We start from the raw sequence: 23928 nt of genomic DNA on the forward strand, positions 1-23928 counted from the left end.
TCGACCTCACCATCCTCGAACTTGAGCACCGCCATACTGTGCACATAAATCCTGAGTTTTGAGGGCGGTAAATCCCTTATCACCGTCACGCAGAGGTTAGCATGACGCTGAACGCCTGGGTTCGAATCCTGGCGAGTCCATCAGACCATGCGGCACGCCGTTCGGACTCGGAGGCCCCTTATCATTGAGCTTAGACTTGAATCGGATTGCACTCTTTGATATGTGAGAATTTTGCCCCTGTTGGAATGTTCATGACTGAAATTAGCAATTTGTAAATCCCTTTCCAGAATTTTGCTTGAGACTACTGTAATGACATAGATCTCTGCCTGAAAGACCGTACACTCGTCCGGTAGTCTCAGAGACATACCGATATTGAATGCGTCAGAGTAGACCCCCAATCCATTCCCTGACACCATCTTGGAGCCATCATTGTAGATCGAAGTCTCATTCTCCTCAATTACAGCATTCGCTCTCCATTAATTTCAACCAGGAAAACGAATCACGAATGCCCTCACCTCAGTCACTGGTGGCAATGGTGCCAGGTAGTCGGAGATCCTCCTCAGTCTACCCTCCGCATCCTTAACACCCAGAATAGAACTATGGCCGCAACCGTCCTCCTTCTGCATGCCGAGCTTCCTCAGGCAAGCTCGACCTTGGCGCCACAGTTCCGAATATAGGCCTCAATGGGCTGCATATCCAGCAGCGCATCCAGGCCTACCAGCGGTGCGGATTTCAATGCCCCTGTGACCCCGATGCACACCAGTCTCTGAACATTCACGAACTTTCTCGTACGTGTCTTGTGACTCACATCTTCCGTTGAGACTGTAGTCCCCCGAGACTGTAGTGTACATTGGCGTCACCCCCTAGCACAAGGTCATGCACCTTCCCCTCGCACCAACCGACCAGGGCCCGGACTGTGTCTGTAGGGGATTATCCACATCGTTAGGTAGGTACATGGTGTCCAGGACCAGCAATGATTTGCGGGGTCTCTCCAAGGCCACTACCGTAAGGTCTTCATCGCTGAAACGAGAAATCAGAGTAAGGTTCAAATCCCTATTGGCTACGATACAGTTTCTAATCTTACTTTCCGCTGGGGGGAGATGAGATTCAGAGTCGTGATCTGACTCCAAGCAGCTTGTTACCTCGCAACCAAGGTTCCATTTCTCCCCATAACCCTCAGCAGCTTATCCGTGGTTGCCTCTGAGTGGTGCAGGTTAATCTGCACTAAATATAGCCAGCCCATGCCCCCTAGTTCCCTGGGTGGTGTTGTCATTAACGGCGGGCAGGACCATTCTTACCAAACTTGATCTTTCTCAGCTGGAAGCCACCGTGGCGCAGAGGCGCAGACCATCAGAAAAATGTTTCAGCTGTGGTTTTCCCCTCCTAATGCTGGCAACATTTATGAGGTACGATGCCATGTAAAAACTACTCTCTTAAGAGATGTCGCATTGCGGCACTCCATTCGAGCTTGGCTATAAAAGGGAGGCCCCTTATCATTGAGCTTAATCTAGAATTCATTGATATGTTAGAAGTTTGCTCTTGTTCCTTGGTGAAGTGTTCATGGGCGAAAATTTTTTTTCATCTATCCCAGCTAGGACTTTAGGAGTGACAAAAATTCTGAACCAACCCTGATGCAGCGATCCTTGCCATAACCTTTATCCCTCGCTCGCCCCCTTACAATTGTCTCCGCTAGAAAATGCTTATTCTGCCCTTTAGGCAGCCTGAGTATGGCTTCGGAATCCACACTCGCAATGTCGTCCATCGGGGGATCTGATCAATCGGGACCAACTCTATCTTCATGCTAGGCCAAAGAAGGTAAAGGCCACCGATGCAGGTCGATGGAAAATCCTTTCTTATTACCGCATCCGATGACTTTGACGCCCTTGGGCCACTTTTCGCCATTGAAAGCCGCAACGGAATCATCCTCGCCTTTCCCAATGGCTTGCGATAGAACTCGGAGAAATCTTCGCTTAGCTTATTCCCTGGATTGGGCCTGTCATTTAAGTGACAGCGTTTCCTTGCCGGGAGGACCCTCCTGACCACCCTCTCTGGCTCTAGCGGCAGAATCAATAAAAGGCCGCAGCTTAATAATTTTGACCTTTCCTGAGCCTGTTGCTATGCGCTCGGTGCTTCCACCGGCGGTCTCGCTCTTGTCTGTAGCGTGTGTGATATGTCCACTGGTAGTGTTTGCGTCGGTGTCAGTTCCGGTATCATCCGATGTAGGGCTGCTTACGTTCCACGACAGTACTGTTCATCATAGTCTCGTACTACCTGACGTGGAACCTTCAGAGTGGATGGCTGTAGACCCTCCATCTTCCTCAGATACCGTAACGAGCGTTTGTAGCCTTCTTCCCTTTTCTGCGCGTCCGTCTTCTGTACTTTCCGCTTGTCCCCCTGTGAGGTACCCGCCACTCCACCAGGAGTTGAGGTTCCAGCTGCTGTCGGGCTTGAGGAGATCATCTTGGCGTCCTCTTCCTCTTTTTCCCACACGGGGTAACACTGATATATTTTTTTTGAAAAAATTTCGCTGAAATTTATTCTTCCTAAGGAAAAATTTAAGTGAATTTCAGGGGGCATGAACAGCCTGAAGTTAGTGCAGATTATCCTGCACAACTCAGAAGCGGCCACGGATAAGCTGCTTAAAGCTATGGGGAGAGATGGCGCTGATGTGGCCCTCGTTCAGGATCCGTAGTTACGAGGTAAAAAGGTTCGTGGACTCAGATCACGAAATCTGTATCTCATCTCTCCCCCTAGCGGAAGTTAAGATTAGAAGCCGTATCGTAGCCAGTAAGGATTTGAACCTTACTCTGATTTCTCGTTGCAGCTTTGAAAACCTAATAACGGTAGTGACCTTGGAGAGACCCCGCAAACCATTACTGGTCCTAGCCTCCATGATGTACCTACCTAACGATGTGAACCACCCCCCTATAGCCACAGTCCGGGCCCTGGTCGGTTGGCGCGAGGAGATGGGGTGACGCCAATGCACACCACAGTCTCTGAGGAAGCATGGATACCAACGGAAAAAGTGAGTCACAGGACACATACGAGGAAGTGCGATAATGTTCAGAGATTGGCCTGCGTTGGGGTCACTGGAACACTGAGATCCCCACCGCTGGCAGGCCTGGAAGCAATGCTTGATATACAGCCCATTGAGGCCTATATTCGGATCGGCGCCGCCAAGTTCGAGCTTTGGCTGAGGGAGCTCGGCATGGTAAAGGAGAACGGTTGTGGCCACAGTTCGATTCTGGGTGTTATGAATGCTAAGGGTAGACTGAGGAGGATCTCGGACTACCTGGCACCAGTGCCGATTGGGGTGAGGGCGCTCCCGATTTTCCTGGGTGAGATGAATGGAGAGCAAATGCTGCAATTAAGGAGAATGAGACCTCGATCTTCACCGATCGTTCCAAGATGGAGTCAGGGACTGGATTGGGGGTCTACTCTGACGCCCTCAATATCGGTATATCTCTGAGACTGCCGGAGGAGTATGCGGTCTTTCAGGCAGAGGTCTATGCCATTACAGTAGCCTCAAGAGAAATTCTGGTTAGAGATTTACCGCCCTTAAAACTCAGGGTTTATGTGGACAGCATGGTGGCGCTCAGGTCCTTGGGGGCGCTTAAGTCACTGAAATTTTGTCTTTAGAGAAAATTGCACTGAAATTTTGTGTTTAAAGAAAATTTCACTGAAATTTTGTGTTTAAAGAAAATTTTACTGAAATTTTGTGTTTAAAGAAAATTTCACTGAAATTTTGTGTTTAAAGAAAATTTCACTGAAATTTTGTGTTTAAAGAAAATTTCACTGAAATTTTGTGTTTAAAGAAAATTTCACTAAAATTTTGTGTTTAAATACATTTCACTGAAATTTTGTGTTTAAAGAAAATTTCACTGAAATTTTGTGTTTAAAGAAAATTTCACTGAAATTTTGTGTTAAAAGAAAATTTCACTGAAATTTTGTGTTTAAAGAAAATTTCACTGAAATTTTGTGTTTAAAGAAAATTTCACTGAAATTTTGTGTTTAAAGCAAATTTAACTGAAATCTCCCCTGTTGGATTTCATTTAGTCGTACACGACTGTGCTATGCACCAAGTCTCTTGTGTGCACTTGGCTATTGGATTTCCTTTGCAGCTTGGCCGTGGGATGTTGAGGGATTTCGGTTAATTTAACTGCACCAAACATCGAAATATTTACGGAATGCAAATTAATTAAGTCATGTTCCGCTCGCATTGTGCTTGCTGATCATAGCAAAAATTTGTTTGTTTGTTTCCACACTGGTCTTTGAGGGTTGGTGGTTGGCGGTTAGTGTGGAATGATTTGACTCGAATTCATTTCGATTTGATTTGGCCAAGACAAGTCGAGTCTATTTAAATGTACAAATTATTGTCATATCTTGGCTTTGGTATTTATTGCATTTTTATTTATATATTGTCTTATATTATTCGAATGCTAATGGCAATTTACATTAATTGCTGTTGATAGCTGAATGGGAATTTGAAAAGTTGGATTAATCTTAAACTCGAAAGGTGATTGTTAAAAAGTTTTTTTTTTACTCTTTAAGCAAGAAGAAGTATGCCATGTGTTACACTTACACTGGTAATCGTTTTGGCATTTAAAAATGTAACTCTCAATGGAAAACGATATACTTTGATTGAGCACCTAAACTATTGGGTTGCCCAAAAAGTAATTGCGGATTTTTTAAAAGAATGTAAATGCATTGTTAATAAAACTTTGAATGAACTTTAATCAAATATACTTTTTTACAATTTTTTTCTAAAGCAAGCTAAAAGTAACAGCTGATAACTGGCAGAAGAAAGAATGCAATTACAGAGTCACAAGCTGTGAAAAAATTTGTCAACGCCGACTATATGAAAAATCCGCAATTTCTTTTTGGGCAACCTAATACATTAACATAACGAAGGAGCCCAAACAGGGGCAAACTTTTCTCTTCTGAACAACTAGCGAAAGACTAATGTGATTGCATGACAGACAATTTGACCTTATAATGCTATTGCGGAAAATTTTCCTATAAGAGCAAACTGCGCCTGTACCAGTTATGAGTGTTGGTAAAACACAAACTGAATCCTCCGCTTCTGTTTTTCGACCAAGGGCACCCTTGGCCAACACCCTTTGTGTTAGAAAGAAACGAGTGTTAAGGAAAAATATTAACACCTCACTGGCCTACATGGTAATATAAAAATGATTTTTTTCAGGGCCTAGCAAAGTCCCTTTTTTATAAACTCGTTCAATTTTTTTATTCCTTTCCATAAGAAGCCATTCCTATGCATGGAGGCCACCGTAACAAAGAGATAAGCATAGCTTATCACATATCAATGAGTGTAGTCCGATTAAACTTTTAAGCTCAATGCCTATGCGCTATGGTGGCCTCCTGGGAAAAGGTTAGACCCCCAGAAAATTTGTCCTGAAAGGGGGGTAACAATTTCGTGCTCTACTCCCCAGTACCTTTCATTTGAGCCCCACTTTGAAATGGTTGGTAAATTTGTCCGATTTAGGGGTGTTTTGGTGAGTGTGGTGGTCCCCCAAACACTAAGCCCTGAAAATATATCAGCATCGTGCTCTACTCTCAAATATCATTTATTTGAACCTTATATTGCCATTGGCCTCAAAATTGGATATCAAATTCGTTTTCTAATCTCAAATATCTTTCATTTAAACCCCTTATTGCAAAAGTCAGCAAATATGTCCGGTTTGGGCTATGGACCCTAACAACTAAGAATAGCGAGCTCCACTATCTTTAAGACCCCAATTGTCTTGGTGAGCAAGTACGTTCTATTTGGAGGTTGTTATGGTGGTGGGACGACCCCTTTGACATTTGGTGCCGAATGTTGATATCAGATACGTGGTCTCCCCCAAATACCTCTCATTTGAGCCCCACTTTTCCATAGTCGGCACACATGACGGGTTTGGGGGGTGCTTTGGTGGAGGGGGCGGCCACTCAGTCACTTGGCCTTGAAAATATATATCGGATTCCTCTTCCACTATAAACTACTTCTTATTTGAGCCCCATATTGCAAGGGTTAGGAAATACCCCCAATATGCCCCATAGACACTTTCCCGACTTTTGATATCAGATTCAAAGACTTTTCATTTGAGCCCCATATGGCTATGGTCGTAAATTTGTCCACTATGGGGGATGTTTGCGGGGAGCGGCAGTCCCCAACCACTTGGTCCCACATTTATAGATCAGATTTGTATTCTACCCGCAATTACCTTTCTTTTGAGCCCTATATTGCCATGGTCGGTAAATATGTCCTATTTAGGGGTGTTTTGGGGGTTAGGGTGCTCCCCCAAATATTTGGTACGACAATTTTCTATCAGATGCGGTTTCTAAAGCACCAGTCAGAGTAAGACACATCGCAGATCCTGACTCACCATCCACCACCCTAACTCCCTTGGACGATTGACCGGTTCCCCATCCGAAAACCACAATCTATAAGCAGAGTACTTAGCCAGGTCTCCACCCACACCTCTCTCCCCTGAAGATCGCCAGTCCCGTGCAAGAATACATTGCCAGGCCTCCACGAGCCACACTATCCGGAGCGTCACCAGATCCACGTTGACGGGAGTACGTATCTAGGTCTTCTTTATGCCAGATTAACCACGACGTCACCCCGAACCGCTAGCGGAGTGCTTAGTCAGGCCTCCCAGTTACACGAGGCTCTGAATACCTCTGTAATAATCTGAAGATTCTGAAATAACACGCTAGACTTAAAAAACTACTACACCGTCTTTCTCTTCCACTGTCTCTGAAATTATAAATTTCTGTGACAAACCCTTCCCCCGTGAGGCTACCCCAGCTAATGGAGGAAACTCGTCGTTACAGGAGGTGGGGCGTTCCCCCTAGGTACCCCATCCAAAATTTGGATACCAAATTTTTGTTTCTAGGTTACAATAAGAGAGCACACACCCATCTCCGAGATCTGGGATCTTGTAACACCTCGAAATATTCGTTTAAAAGGCGCATTTATTGTCCGATTTCGCCGAAATTTGGGACAGTGAGTTGTGCTAGAACCCTCGACATTATTCTGCAATTCGGTCTAGATCAGTTCAGATTTGAATATAGCTCGATTTAAGCTTTTGGGGCCATAAAAGGCTCATTTGTTGTCCGATGTTGCCGAAATTTGGGAAAATGAGTTGTGTTGGGCTCTTCGATATATTTCTGCAATTTGGCCTAGATCGGTTCAAATTTTGGATATAGCTGCCACATATACCGATCGGCCGATTTAAGGTCTTAGGCCCATAAAAGGCGCATTTATTGTCCGATTTCGCCGAAATTTAGGACAGTGGGTTGTGCCAGGACCCTCAAATTTTTTCAGCAATTTGGCCTAGATCGGTCCAGATTTGGATATAGCTGTCATATAGACCGATCTCTCGATTTATGGTTTTGGGGCCATAAAAGGCGCATTTATTGTCCCATGTCGCCGAAATTTGGGACGGTATGGATGTGTTGGACTTTTCGACATATTTCTGCAATTTGGCCTAAATCAGTTCAGATTTGGATATAGCTGTCATATTGACCGATCTCTCGATTTATCGTTTTGGATCAATAAAAGGGGCATTTTTTGTCGGATGTCGCTGAAATTTGGGACGGTGAGTTTTTTAGTGCATTCAACATCCTTCCTCGTTTTGGCCCAGATCGGTCCAGATTTGGATATAGCTGCCATGTAGACCGATCTCTCGATTTAAAGTCTTGATCCCTTGGTCCCAGCGACTTATGGTAGGCTTTTGGACATCCATATTCTATGTGGTTCGGATCGGTCTATATTAGGATATAGCTGCCAAAAGGACCAAAATTGAACAGTGAGTTTTATTTATTAGAGCACTTAGTGTCCGTGCCGAATTTAGTCCAAATCGGACCATATTCCGATATAGCTGCTATGGGGCATGAATTATGCATTTTTCACCGGATTATGACGAAAGGTGATTTACATATATACCCAAAGTGGCGGGTATCCAATGTTCGGCCCGGCCAAACTTAATGCCTTTTTATTTGTATACATAGTATTTGGTTACGACTTTCAACAGTTGTTACAAGTATGACATCTTAAGCCCCTGGATGCCGCATTTGTTATTCGATTTGGCCGAAATTTCGTACGTAGTGTTCTGTTATGATTTCAAACAACTGTGCCATGTACGGTCCAAATCGGTGTATAGTCTGATATAGCTCTCTTATAAACCGATCTCCCGAGATGACATCTCCAGCCCCTGGAAGCCGCAATTGCTATCCGAATTGGTTGAAATTTTGTGCATAAAGTTCTGTTACAATTTCAAACAACTGTGTCATGTAGGGTCCAAGTAGGTCCACAACCTGATATAACTCCTATATAAGTCTTTTCGCGGAGTTGACGTCTTGAGCATTTGAAAATTGCGATAGTTGTCTGATTTGATGGAAATTTTGCACATAGTGTTTCGTTATAACATCCATGATAAGTAAACCATATACGTAGTTCAATCTCCCAATTATCCTTCAACGGACACTAAAAGGTTTAATTTTTCCCTTTTTTGGCAGAAATTTGGTACGTAAAGTACAGCTACGCCCTTCAACTTTGTGCATACTTTTGGCAGAATCCACGGTGGTGGTTTTCCAAGATTCGGCCCGGCCGAACTTTACGTGCTTGCTTACTTGTTATACCCTCTACTGTAGGATGGGGATGTACTAATTTCGTCATTCCGTTTGTAGCACCTCGAAATATTCGTCTAAGACCCCATAAAGTATATATATAATGGATAGTCATGACATATTTAGTCGATCTAGCCATGTCCGTCTGTCCGCCTGTCCGTCCCTCTTTCCGTCCGTCTGTCGCAAGCACGCAAACTTTCGAAGGAGTAAGGCTGGGAGCCTACAATTTTGTTTCCTATTGTTATAGGTCGGTTGGGATTGTAAATGGGCCATACGGTCCATATTTTGATATAGCTGCCATAACAACCGATCTGGGATTTTGACTTCTTAAGCATCTAGAGGGCGCAATAATTATTCGAAATGGCTGAAATTTTGCGTTAAGTGTTTTTTTTTTGTCTTGCAGCAACTGCACCACATAACTGTTCATAACCTGGCATAGCTCAGATATAAACCCACCTCCCTATTATATATCTTGACCCACTATAGGGTGCAATTCTTATCCAATTTTGCTGAAATTTTGTACAACGACTTCTCCTATGACCTTCAACATACATACCACATACAATCTTCATAGATTCATTATCTGATATTACACCTTAATCTCCCTGAACGATTTCAATATCATGGGCGGGACAACGGTCGTATTCTCTTTCTAGGCGTTCGTTGAAAATATCCTTGATCTGTTCGCTCTTGTCCTCTGTCGGGTGCATGGACGCAAATAAGGCTGATGTTGACTATTTTGGCCTTTATGCGGATTGTGGCTAGACTCTCATCCACCAGAATAAACCTGGAGACAAGCTGTTTCAGGGGGCAATTCTTATCCGATCACTTCTAACAACTGGTATGTTAGAAGTGATCGGAAATCGGTTCATAACCTGATATAACTGTCATATAAACCGATCTCCCGATTAGACTTTTTGAGCTTCTAGAGGGAGGGCCCTATTCTTATCCGATTTGGCTGAATCCGCGCTCATTCTAAAATCTCTGACACCAAGTTTCGAGGTGTCTCCCACCACTTGATCTTTCCATCGGGCTGTTGGTCTTCCCGGTTTGCGTGTATCACCGTGTTTGCCTTCGAAAGACTTCTTTGTTGGAGCTTCTTCATCCATTCTGACAACATGACCTAGCCAACGCATTTCATACAGCGAGTGTTTCATACAACGCCTATATTCTCCATTAACGCAAACTGGTCCATATATTTTACGAAGAATCTTTCTCTCAAATACTCCAAGCACTGCCTCGTCTGCTTTCACAAGTACCCACGCCTCAGAACCATATAACAACACGGGTAGTATCACTGTCCTGTATAGAGTAATCTTCGTCTGTCGAGAGGTGGCCTTGTTTCTAAACCGCTTACTTAGTCCAAAGTAGCATCTGTTTGCCAGTATTATTCTTCGCTTAATCTCAAAACTGGTGTCATTCGTTTCGGTTACGGCGGTGCCGAGGTGATGAAGTTGAGGTTCCCAACTTTCTCCATTTTCTTTATCTGCTCGGTGTACAAGGCGTTTTGGGAGTTGAAACCATTCATTTTGTCTTATCCCCATTTACTGCCGAACCCATTTTCACTGACTCTCGATTCTTTCAAAGGCTGCAGTTACTACTTCCGCTGATGTCGTCGTCATAGGCGAGTAGCATGCGTTCTCTTGTGATTAGTGTGCCATATCTATTTACATCTGCATCTCGTATAATCTTCACCAGCAGAATATTAAAGAGATCACACGATAGGCTGCCTCCTTGTCTGAAACCTCGTTTGGTATTGAAAGATTCGGAGAGATTATTTCCCATTCTTGCTTGGGGAACACGTATCAGCAAGTGTCATCCTGCAGAGTCCTATTAATTTTGCAGGGATACCAAACTCAGACATGGCTTGAAATACCTTTGAACGTAAAGAAGTATCGAAGGCGGCTTTGTAGTCAACAAAGAGGTGTTTTGTCCTTCTCGGGTCTTTTTCAAGATTTGACGCAGTGTGAATATCAGGTCTAAGGTGGATTTACCAGCTCCAAAGCCGCATTGATAGGGCCCAATTATCACATTGACTTTAGGTTTTAATCTTTCACACTGTACGCTCAAGGGTATCTTGTATGCGATGGGGAGAAGACTTACTCCTCTATAGTTGGCACATTCCGTATTGTCTCCTTTCTTGTGTACGGGACATAGTATGTGGAGGTTCCAATCATCGGGTATCCGTTCTTCTAGCCAGATTGCCCAGATAAGCTGATGCATACGCCTTATCAGCGTGTCGCCTCTGGTCTTAAATAGTTAATGGGGTAACCCGTCGGCTCCTGCTGCCTTGTTATTTTTTAGTCGGGTCACTTCTACCTGGACCTCATTCTGACTAGAAGGTAAACATTTTATACCATCATCAGGGATTGGTTTTGCTGTATTCTCTTCGCCGCCAACTTCGGACACTAGCAGTTGGGTAAAATGTTCTTTCCATATCCTCAGCATGTTATTTGTGTCAGTTACCAGATTTCCTTCTTTGTACAATATTTGCAGTAGGATGTGCCTGCACCAAATCCATCGGTTTGATGTTTAATTCTTTGGTAGAATTTCTGAGAAGAATGCTTGAAATCTCAATATCTGAGAAGTTTGCTCAAAATCGATTCAGATTTAGATATAGCTCCCAAATATATTTTCGTCCGATTTTTAAGAAATATTGCAATAAAGTGCTCATTTGTTAACCGATTCTCTCGTAATTTGGCAGAAAGAGTTTTTTTATGACTTTCGACATTGCTGATGAATTTCATGGAAATCGGTTTAGATTTAGATATAGCTGCTATATATGTATATCGCCCGATTTTCACTTCTAGAGCCACTACAAGCGCATTTATTGACCAATCTTGCCATAACTTTGTACAACGCTTACCTCGACGACTACCATAATATCTGAGAAGGTTGCTCGAAATCGATTCAGATTTAGATATAGCTCACAAATATATTTCGTCCGATTTTGAGAAATACTGCAATAAAGAGCATATTTCTTAACCGATTCTCTCGAAATTTAGCAGGAAAGATTTTCTTGTGACTCCCGACTGATTACTGGTTAATTTCATAGAAATCGGCTCAGATTTATATATAGCTGCTACATATGTATATCGCCCGATTTTAACTTCTAGAGTCACAGCAAACGCATTTACTGGTCAATCTTGCCATAACTTGGTACAAGGCTTTCCTCGACGATTACCTCAATATCTGACCTCAATATCTGAGAAGTTTGCTCGAAATCGATTCAGATTTAGATTTAGCTCCCATATACATGTTCGTCAGATTTTTGGTAATTTGCAATAATGTTGTCATGTGTCAACCGTAGTTATTACAGTTTGAACATATTTGCTCGAAATTTGATACTGATTGTTCAATAACCCATCTGAAAACATCCGCCGAGGTCCATCAAAATTGGTTCAGAATTGGATATAGCTGCCACTTTGTGCTTTTAGTGTAGGTGTAGGGTATTATACAGTCAACAACGCCCGACTTTTGCTCTTCCCTTTTGGTTTTCTTATGAATTGTATCATAAATATAAGCATCCTACAGAAACAAGTGAGTTGTGCCTTTAGATTAGGTTAGGTTTAAACAGCAGTCTGCCATCAGATTCACTTAGACGTTTTCGTCCATTGTGATACCAAAGGAACAGAAGAAGGAAAATGCCTTCTAGTTCCTAACTTTTAACCATCCGGATAGCTTTAAAAAGCCCAATAACTTGCGAATGTCAACGTCCACATAAATCAGACAGATTCTCAAAGCAATAAAAACCTAAAGTGGAACTCCTTCTTACTGCTAGTGCGGGACACACCCACAGAAGGTGTTCTTCGATGCCCCTACAGCTTCGGCAAAAGTCGTTGCTGGCAACCTTCAGTCTTTCAGCATGTTTTCCGATTACACAGTGACCTGTCATGACGGACACAATGTCTGAGACGTCTGTTCTAGCCAGTGACAGCAAAGCAGTAGACCTCTTCAAGTCTAGATTAGACCACATAGTTTTGGAATGCTCACAGGCCCCTCTTTGTGACCTTCTACCAATCGTTGTCCTTCGGGACTGGTCCTGAAAACTTAGCTTCCATGTCGCTAGAGGCATACCCACAGATTCCAGTATCCCTGGAATGTGTGGGGTAGTTCCTAGTCTCGCAAGCTCTTCCGCTTTTCAATCCCCTACGATATCTCTGTGGCCCGGCACCCAGAACATGTGAATTTTGAACTCTTCAGCCATCTCGTTGAGAGATCTGCTACAGTCCAGGGCGGTTTTTGTGTTCAGAAACACGTTCTCCAGGGATTTAACGGGGCTGCCTGGCTGTCTGAGAAGATATTTATGCCAATCGTCGTAATGACATTATATCTTAGCCATTTCACCACTTCCGTAATTGCAAGGATTTCTGCTTGATACACACTGCAGTGGTCGGGTAAACTTTTTGATATGACCAGTGCTAGATCTTTAGAGTACACCCCAAAGCCCACCTGGTCATTTAGTTTGGAACCATCTGTATAGAAGTCTATTTAATTTCTGTTACCAGGGATATCGTAGTTCCAATCGTTTCTATCAGGAATAGAGGTACAGTACATTTTATCAAAAAGCAGTTCAGGTAGGGTGTAATCCGCACTGCCTGGAATTTCGGATATTGTATCAAGGATAACACAGTGTCCGTAGCCGCCTCATTGCCATTGAGAAAGCTCCCTTAACCTCACGGCAATGGTCGCTGCAATTTGGGTAGCCTTAATGTCCAGAGGCATTAGATGTAGCATTAAATTTAGTGCATCAGATGGTGTGGTCCTCAGTGCGGCTGTGATGCACAAACAAGCCATCCTTTGGATCCGGTTGGGTATTGAACAGTAGGTGGATTTTTAAAGCGCCATCCACCAGAGCACAGCACTATATAGAGTTATAGGTGCGACAACTGCAGTGTATACCCAATGCATGTTATGCGGTCTAAATCCCAACTTTTGTCAATGGCTCTTTTGCAGGTTTGTAGGGCAAGATTTGCCTATCTTGCCCTTTCCAAAATATAAGATTTTAATTTCAATTTCCTGTGCAGCAAAATACCCAGGTATTTTGCGCTTTCTATAAATGGAATATTCTCTCTCCACCCAAGGAGCCAGATTCCACTGTTGGCAACATGTATCTGCTGCTTTACCACTTTAGGTAGCCCGTAGCCACCACATGACCAATGAGAAATCTCCCTTAACCTCACGGCAATGGTCGCTGCAATTTGGGTAGCCTTAATGTCCAGAGGCATTAGATGTAGCATTAAATTCAGTGCATCAGATGGTGGGATGGGATCCGGTGAAGTATTGAGCATTAGGTGGATTTTTTAAGCGCCGTCCACCAGACCACAACACCATATAGCATTATAGGTCTTACAACTGCAGTATATACCCAATGCAAGACACGCGGCCTAAACCCCCAACTTTTGCCAATGGCTCTCTTGCAGGTGTATAGAGCAAGAGTGGCCTTTCTAGCCCTTTCCAATTTCCTGTCCAGCAAAACCCCCAGGTATTTTGCGCTTTCTGTAAATGAAACATTCTCTCTCCACCCAAGGAGCCAGGTTCCACTGTAGGCAACTTGTATCTGCTGCTGAAAAGAACTACTTTTGTCCTGCATGGATTTATACCCAGACCATTTTAGGTAGCCCACTTTGCTGTTGCACGTAGAGCTTCCTGAAGTATATCTCTTAGAGTGCTGGGAGACTTTCCCTTAAACACAATTGCCACGTCATCAGCATACGGGACCACTTTTACGTCTTTTTCTTTCAGAGACAATAATATATATGTTAATGGCTATATTCCAAAGTAGAGGAGACAGTACACCTCCTTGAGGTGCTCCTCCGCTGAGTTATCTTTTAAGATCTACTTATCCCAAGCCTGCCGTAATGCATCTTTTAGTAAGTATTGGATTGCCCAAAAAGTAATTGCGGATTTTTTAAAAGAAAGTAAATGCAATTTTAATAAAACTTAGAATGAATTTTAATCAAATATACTTTTTTTACACTTTTTTTCTAAATCAAGCTAAAAGTAATAGCTGATAACTGACAGAAGAAAGAATGCAATAACAGAGTTATAAGCTGTGAAAAAATTTGTCAACGCCAACTATATGAAAAATCCGCAATTACTTTTTGGGCAACCCAATATGTTATTAATAAACTTTCGTACGGTAGAGTTGATGCCGTTAATGCGGCTGCTTTAGCTGGAATGGTGTGTTGCCTTCTGTATCCTGTAAGGCGTTTTAGATGTTCTGGCGTATGGGTTTCCACCTTTTTGCCCAAAAATAATTTTGATGAAATACTTATATTGCCGTTACCTTAGCCTATTTCTTACCACTTGACAGTTTAATCATCAATATTGTCATACCCAAGGGAATTTCTCGTAACACTTCACGGATTATATAAAATAATTGTAGGGTGTTGGATAGGCTATTTTTATCATAATGGCGTGGCACTTCAATGTCTTGATTCCAATAAGGAGTGTACATAATTTTAGTCTTTCGAAAGTAGTGGCAATGATAAGTTTAACAAAACCTTCTTCATCCAAAGGGGTTTTCCTGTTCACATTAGTGTTTGGCCTCAGTTGTCAAGTTGCATACACCAAAGCAGTGATGACCATAAAAGATGACATTCAAAAACTCAATGAGAAGTATAAATTGCAAATGAATGTTGTCATTGATTTGAAGGGCAATCAGAGCATGGACCTGATGGAAAACCTTGGCGATCTTAATGTTCCAAAAATCCTTATAAGCCAACCTGAGGCGGCCAAACACAACCTTTACAAGCTGTTCAATATGCAAATGCTTGCCATAGTCCAACTGGATATGACAAATCTAAATCTAACCTTAACCATCATGGAAAAATTGTTGTGGCGTCGGCATTTCAGCAAAATTATCATACAGTTCAAAGGTGATGAAACATTGGATGTCAATAAGGACTTGCTGTATCTCTTCCACAGATGTTGGCTACAGGGGCATACCTCAGTTCTGGTCTATTGGCGCAATACCACCTACACCTATACACCCTATCCCAGCATTCAAGTGCAGTTGTTGCATAGCTTTGGGGATTTTACAGAGCAGCAACAGCAAGATTTCCAACAATTTGAATTTTTTATACCTTTTATAGAGCTGCCACCGCGTTGCTTTAGTTATTACAATCGCAAAGGCCAACTCATAAGATCGGGTATTTACTATAAAATAGTGCAGAACTTCATAACGCATTACAATGGCAGCATTAGGCATGAATTCTTCGACCCCTGGAGCACAAGCTTGAACCGCGAAACCACCAATGATCTGGTCACCCATAAGGGCTATAGATTCATTACCACTCTGTTGGCGCGCAATGAGAACTATGAGAGCAGCGATGCCTTTCATTTTGGAAAATTCTATTTCATGGTGCCCGCAGGCAAGGAGATCAAACAGAGCCTTTATCTGTTTCTATCCTTCCATCCGCACATGTGGTTGATGATAGCCATTCTCTTGGCCATACTGTTTTTGCTCCTAGTTGTTATCGACCATCGCAAGCATGGCAAACATGAATATTTGGAATCATTTTTCAATGCCTTTAGGATCATAATCTTCATGAACGATGAAATATTCCCAGGCAGGACATTCTTCAATTATATGCTGGACCTGCTGTTCCTGGTCATTGGCCTGTTTCTTACCAATAGCTATGTTTGCAATCTGTCCAGCATGTATACCTCGCGTATTTATGAACCCGGTTTGACCACCCTCAAGGACATAGAACGCACTAAATTGCGCATCCATGTGCATTCTTTGGACTACGATCAGTACATGGCTGTGGAGAATATGCCCGCTGTGGTCTATGAACGCATGTTTGCTGGCAACAATACCGAGTTTTATTGGAATCGCCAGACCTTGAATTTTGTCACCATGTTCGCCAGCGGTGCTGACATTGTTGAATATCTGCTATTCCAGCAGCTGTACATGAGAAAGCCCTTCGCCGAATATATTCCCGAGCCCATGAACACCAATCCCAGTACTATAATAATACCCCATCGCTCACCCTTCCTTGAGTTCTTCAATCGCTATTTGTCCTATCTGAAGGACAGTGGAATTTTGAACAAGTTTAGAACGGACAGCCAATGGGACGGTGTGTTGGGCTCGAATATTCATTTCTTTCAGGACACCGAAGTCAATCGATCTTTATCAACGGAATATCTGCAGTATGCTTTTGTCATATGGCTAATTGGTGTTTCTTCGGCATTCATAGCCTTTATTGGCGAGCTTATGTGGTTTAAGAAATATGGGAAAATTGATCAGAAGACTCTAAAGAAAACTGTCCGAGGAGCACACCCAGATAAACGTATTCAATTTACTAATTAGTTTACACAATACAGATAAACTTTTGATGAAAATAATAAAATTTTTAATAATAAATGAGTGGATGCCTTGCTAAGGTTAATATCTTGCTTTGTAGTGGCTATACTAAATCATTCTCCGTTTGGGTAGTTCATATGAGAATGCTCCTTAGGCAGGTGAAGTTCGAAGATAAGCCATATCGGACTTTATCTATATATAGCCCCCATATTGACCCATCCTCCGATTTAAGAACTTAGGCCCATAAAAGCCACATTTATTATCAGAGTTTTTGTGTATCCTACTTTAATTTGGCACAAATCGGTCCAGATTTGGACATAGCTGCCATATAGACCGATCTCTTGATTCAAGGACTTGAGCCCATAAAAGGCACTTTTACTGTCCGATTTCGCTGAAATTTGGGACAGTGTGTTGTGTTTGTCCACTCAACATCCTTCTTCAGTTTTGCCCAGATCTTTCCATATTTTGATGTAGCTGCCATATAGACTAATCTGACGATTTAAGGTCTTAGGCCCATAAAAGCCACATTTTTTGTCCGATTTTGCTGAAATTTGGGACAGTGACTTATGTGAAGTTTTTCGACATCCGTGTTCTACATGGTTCAGATCGGTCTATATTTGGATATAGCTGCCAAAAAGACCAATATTTTGTTCTACAAAATTGAACCGTCACACAGTGGGATGCGTACAAAAATAAGTGGAAATAAGTCTGCCATTTTGGAACGGATAGAGATATCTTGATGAAATTTTACATGGTTATAGCAGTTATCCAGCTAAAATATCTAGCTATATGCTAAAATTCAGGGCCCTAAAAGTCCCAGGGGGCCCATTGGTGGGCCTTCGAAGTTGGTCACCTCGGCCCTACAAAATTTAGTTTGGACTTTCAAAAGCGCCTTTATGGTCCGATATTCAATTTTTTGTGAAAAATAAAGCTATTGGGTTGCCCAAAAAGTAATTGCGGATTTTTCATAGAGTCGGCATTGACAAATTTTTTCACAGCTTGTGACTCTGTAATTGCATTCTTTCTTCTGTCAGTTATCAGCTGTTACTTTTAGCTTGCTTTAGAAAAAAAGTGCAAAAAAAGTATATTTGATTAAAGTTCGTTCTAAGTTTTATTAAAAATGCATTTACTCTCTTTTAAAAAATCCGCAATTACTTTTGGGAAACCTATAAAATTTAAAATACCATAAAACCAAAACTACTAAAGATATCGTTCTAATTTTTCACAAGTTTATAGATGAATATCTTTTTAAAACAATGAGTACAAATTGTGGCCACATTTCTTGAGGAAAACACCCAAAAATGCCCACTCTGGGGAAAGATATTTGCAAAATTGGCATTTTTATACCCTCCACCATAGGATGGGGGGTATACTAATTTCGTCATTCTGTTTGTAACTACTCGAAATATTCGTCTGAGACCCCATAAAGTATATATATTCTTGATCGTCGCGACATTTTATGTCGATCTAGCCATGTCTGTCCGTCTGTAAAGTAGCTAGCCGGAGTAAAGCTAGCCGCTTGAAATTTTGCACAAATACTTCTTATTAGTGTAGGTCTATTGATATTGTAAATGGGTCATATCGGTCCATGTTTTGATATAGCTGCCATATAAACCGATCTGGGGTCTTGAATTCTTGAGCCCCTAGAGTGCGCAATTCTTATCCGATCAGAATGAAATTTTGCACGACGTGTTAGTTATGATATCCAATAACTATGCCAAGTATGGTTCAAATCGGTTCACAACCTGATATAGCTCTCATAGAAACAGATCTGGGGTCTTGACTTGACTTGAGCTTCTAGAGGGCGCAGTTCCTATCCGACTTGGCTAAAATTTTGCATGACGTATTTTATTCTTACTTTCAACAACTGTGTCAAATAAGGTTCAAATCGCTTCATAACCTGATATAGCTGTCATATAAACCGATCTGAGATTTTGACTTCTTGAGCCTCTAGAGGTCACAATTATTATCCGATTTGCATGAAATTTTGTACGACAGATTCTCTCATGACCATCAACATACGTGTGTATTATGGTCTGAATCGGTCTATAGCTTGATACAGCTCCCATATAAATCGATCTCTCTATTTTACTTCTTGAGCCCCCAAAGGGCGCAATTTTTATTCGAATTGGCTGACATTTTACATAGGTCTCCAATATATAATTTAATTGTGGTCCAAACCGGACCATATCTTGATATCGCTCTAATAGCAGAGCAAATCTTTTCTTATATCCTTTTTTGCCTAAGAAGAGATGCCGGGAAAAAAACTCGACAAATGCGATCCATGGTGGAGGGTATAAAAGATTCGGCCCAGCCGAACTTAGCACGCTTTTACTTGTTTAGTTAAATGTCCGTAGAGACCTCAATCCAAAAAGCAAAAAAATTTTGCACCATCCCATTAGTTATTACTTAGGGCAATGCAATTAGTTATTACTTAGGGCAAGAAAATCTTCTTGAAATCTTGTTTGTTTGTTTGTTTGATTGTTTGTTTGTGTTTTTTTGTTTGTTTGTTTGTTTCTGTGCTCCTTATAGACTCAGAAACGCCTGAACCGATTTTCTTGAAATTTTCACTGTTGGCGCATAATGATCCCGTGGTGAAAATAGGGTACTAAATTTTTGGAAGGGAGAGTGGGCCCTCCCCCTTACCCTAATTTGCCGAAACGCCAGATCTCGGATATGGGTGGTGCGATTTAAGAGAAATTTTGTGTGCTCCCTTATAGCAACTTACAAACAAAAATTTGGTGTCAAAATTTCGGATGGGGTACGTAGGGGTACCTACCTACCAAATATCTATATACACCAATCACGACAATATGGAACTCATATGAAAGCTATTTAAGATAAGAAAACGTATCTGATATCCAATTGTCGGACCAAGTGTTTGGGGGATCACCCCAACTCAATCGGACATATTTACCGACCATGCCAATATGGGACTCAAATGAAAGGTATGTGCGAGTAAAATACTAATCTGCTATCCAAATTTGGCACACAGTTGCTGGGGGTCCTCCCCTTCCCCGAAACACTCCCGAACAGGACTTATTTACTGACCATGGCAATATGGGGCTTAAATAAAAGATATTTGAGTGTGAAATACGAATCTTATATCCAGATGTGGGACCAAGTGTTTGGGGGACCACCCATCCCCGCGAACATACCTGAAAGAAGACAAATTTACGACCATGGCAATATGGGACTCAAATGAAAGGTCTTTGGAAGTAAAGCACGAATCTGATATCAATACTCGGGAAAAGTGTCTATGGGGCCACCTCACCCCCATAACACCACCCAAAAAGGAAGTATTTGCTGATATTGCAATATGAGGCTCAAGTAAGAGGTATTTTTGAGTAGAACACGAATCTGATATATATTTTTAAGGCCAAGTCACTGAGTGGCCGCCCCATACCCAAAAACACTCCACAAACCGTAAATGTTTGCTGACTATGGAAAAATGGAGCTCAAATGAAGGGTATTTGGGAGTAGACCATGAATCTGACATCTACATTCGGTACCAACGGTCTAGAGGACGTCCCACCACGATAACAACCCTCTAGTAGGACGTATTTGCTCACCAAGACAATTTGGGTCTTCAAGCACGTTGCTGATATATTTTCAGGGCTTAGTGTTTGGGGGACCACCCCAATCCCCAAAACACCCCTAAATCGGAATCGGGTATATTTACCGACTATGTCAATGTTGGGCTTAAATGAAAGGAATTGGGGGTTAGAGCAACAATTGATACCCACTTTCGGGACTAATGTTCTGGGGGTCTACCCCTTTCCCAAAATACCCCACAAACAGCAATTTTTTAGTGACCATCGCAATAAGGGGCTTAAATGAAGGTATTTGGGAGTAGATTGGGAATTTAATATCCTAATGTAGGACCATGGATTCAAGGCATCATCCCTTCCCCAAAACACCCCCTGAAGGGTAAACATTTTTCGACCATGCCAATATGTGGCTCGAATGGAAGGTACTTGAGATTAGAAAAAGAAATTGTTAACCAATCTTGGGGCCATGTGTTTGGGGACGTCTCATTCTTTAAACTCCCCTCAAAAGCAATTGCAAAATGAGTTTAGATGAATGATATTTGAGAGAAGAGCACGATGCTGATATTTTTCAGGGCCAAGTGTCTGGAGGAGCACCTCACCCCCGAAAACACCCCTAAATGAGACATCATGAGAATATCGGGCTGAAATAAAGTATTGGGTTGCCCAAAAAGTAATTGCGGATTTTTTAAAAGAAAGTAAATGCATTTTCAATAAAACTTAGAATGAAGTTTAATCAAATATAATTTTTTTATACACTTTTTTTCTAAAGCAAGCTAAAAGTAACAGCTGATAACTGACAGAAGAAAGAATACAATTACAGAGTCACAAACTGTGAAAAAATTTGTCAACGCCAACTATATGAAAAATCCGCAATTACTTTTTGGGCAACCCAATATTTTAAGAATGAAGTACATCTGGATGTAAGAAGAACTTAAATTCATAGACCAGCAAAGATCATATGGGATTCAGATTAAGGCACTTATATTGTTAAACTCTTTGTCAAGCGATATACTATTTTCGTAGCATGGAATTTCACTAAAAGCTCTTTAATTGTCGAAAATGCATATTCCAAGGAAACTTTTGTTCCACATAAAGTAAAAGAAGGCTCAGCGGAGTGGGCCCGGTCTAGCTAGTATATTATAAAGTTGGGGGATCTGCTTTGCGTTTTGAGAACTCGAGGGGTTTTCCCAGTTTTTTTTTTTTTTTTTTTTTTGTAAAAAAATGCCAATATTGTACTTCACAGATCTCCTATTAGAGTTAACACAATTAATAAAAAGTACACTTAAAAAGCATCTACATTAAGTCTTCTTTGACCAAAAATTTTTTTTTTTTTAATTTTCGCAGAGGCTGGTCTCTAATTTTGTTCTTTGTGAAAGAATTTCTGAATTCTTTTTTAACTACTGTCCCTGTACCCAGTAGCGACCACAATTTTCCAAAAACAAAAGTTTGAGGTATCTTTTCTAATTTCACAGTAACAGAAGAATTTTCACAATTTTCGATTTTGAAAAAATGTGAGGTGGGTTTATATGGGAGCTATATCTAAATCTGAAACGATATGGCCCACCTGCGATCCACACCGCCCTACATCAATTAGAAGTATCTGTGCTAAATTTCAAGCGGCTAGCTTTACGCGATCGACCGCTATTGTGTTTTCGAAAGAAGGACGGACGGACATGGCTAGATCGAATCAGAATGTCGAGACGATCTAGAACTGTGCCAAGTACGCTCTAAATCGGTTTATAACCTGATATAGCTTCCATATACACCGATCTCCCAATTTGACTTCTTGAGCCCATGGAAGCCATAATTTTTGTCCGATTTGGCTGAAATTTTCAAGCGGTGTTTTGTTACGAATTCCAATAACAGAGCCAAGTACTGTCTTAATTGGTCTATAACCTGATATAGCTCCCATTTGAACCGATCTGCCGATGTGACTTCTTGAGTCCTCACAAGCCACAGTTTTTGTCTAAACTAAAACTAACCTTCGGCGCATACGGACATACTGTGCGAGTGCTTGTAAACAAACCCTTCTTGAAGTCATTAAACTATACGCAGCATATTGATATTGCCTTTATTCGGTGGCGCTGAATTCTCCGCGCTAGTGCAAGTGAAGGTTTCGCAATGTGCGCGTGGATTATTGAACAATTAATTAATAAAAAGATTCATTTTAATTCTTATCAAATCACAAAAATTAATATAAGAGAAACTCTACCGACAGAGACGAAGATACAAATAAAAATTTATATACAAACAACAAACATCTGTTCTGCTTCAGCAAATACTGGCATAGAAGCGACAGTGTTACCATATCAAAAAAAAGGCGGCATCTGCTAATCAGCTGATTGTCAGTCCAGTCAAAACGGTGTTATCGACTCTGCTACGGTCGTTAATTTCAAAAAATGAGTTTCAACGAGTTTTCTTCTCTCGATTCTCCCCGTAACAGCTTAACCCTATTTAGGGTAAATAAAATGAAAGAATTAGAAAAAATCAATTCGGAGCTCATGCAGCGTATCCAATCTTTGGAACAATACTGTGCCCAGTTAAAAGAAGAAAATAAAATATTAAAACAAATGCCTATGGTTCAATGTACGAGTGCAAGTTCAAGTTATAATTCAAATGGAAGTACAAATTCCAAGCCTTGCGAAGATCAAACCATACACTACCAAACTGACGAGGAAGAACTAGCTCGAGAAACCGAGTGGATTCTACAAAAAAATAAAAAGAAAAGAAAAAAGTTAAATAATGATGTTTCTCCTCACCAAAATCAGCAAAGTGACAACGCACATCAAATTTCGCCAAAAAATAATATAAATAATAAAAATAAAAACGATGATAAATATCGCCCACCGCCAATAATGGTATCAGGCATTACTGACTACATAAAGTTTCATCATGATTTAAAACAAAATATTACAAGCTCGTTTTTAATTAAAATGCTAAGTAATGAAACATACAAAGTGAACACATTTAATTCTGATGATTATAGAAAGTTGACAAAACATCTCTTTTCAATCGGGGTGTCTTGGCATAGCTATGAAAATAAAAATACGAGACCAATTAAAGTGATGGTAAAAAATCTCCACTATGCAACCGATAAAGAATCAATAATTGATGACCTCAAATCTCAAGGTTTTAATGTTCTTGATGCCCAAAATAAACTTAAATTCAAAACTAAACAACCTCTTAATATGTTCGTTTTATCTTTTGATTCCAAAGAAGACATCCAAAAAATATTCAAAATAAGAAGTATTTGCCACTCCATTGTTCAAATCGAGGAAATAAAACAACAAAGAGTGCTTCCTCAATGTAAACAATGCCAAAGTTTTGGTCACACCAAAAATTACTGTAATAAACCTCCACGGTGTGTCAAATGTGCGGGTAAACATAATTCGTACGAATGCGATAAAGAAATAGACCGTCCAAAATGCTGTAATT

General features: G+C 41.2%; 1 protein-coding gene across 1 annotated transcript; it reads left to right on the top strand.

Annotated features, from left to right (window-relative positions):
- Positions 1-15118: 15118 nt before the first annotated feature.
- On the top strand, positions 15119-16948 carry LOC106090044 (uncharacterized). Its single transcript, XM_013256091.2, has one exon. It carries the CDS (start codon positions 15119-15121, stop codon positions 16946-16948), a length of 1830 nt encoding a protein of 609 aa, XP_013111545.2.
- The last annotated feature ends 6980 nt before the right edge of the window (positions 16949-23928 follow it).

This window comes from Stomoxys calcitrans, chromosome 1 (genome assembly GCF_963082655.1).
Source record: "Stomoxys calcitrans chromosome 1, idStoCalc2.1, whole genome shotgun sequence".
NCBI lineage: Eukaryota > Metazoa > Arthropoda > Insecta > Diptera > Muscidae > Stomoxys > Stomoxys calcitrans.

Coding starts and splice junctions, on each gene's coding strand:
- LOC106090044 (XM_013256091.2), top strand. CDS start 15,119: ATGATAAGTTTAACAAAACCTTCTTCATCCAAAGGGGTTTTCCTGTTC.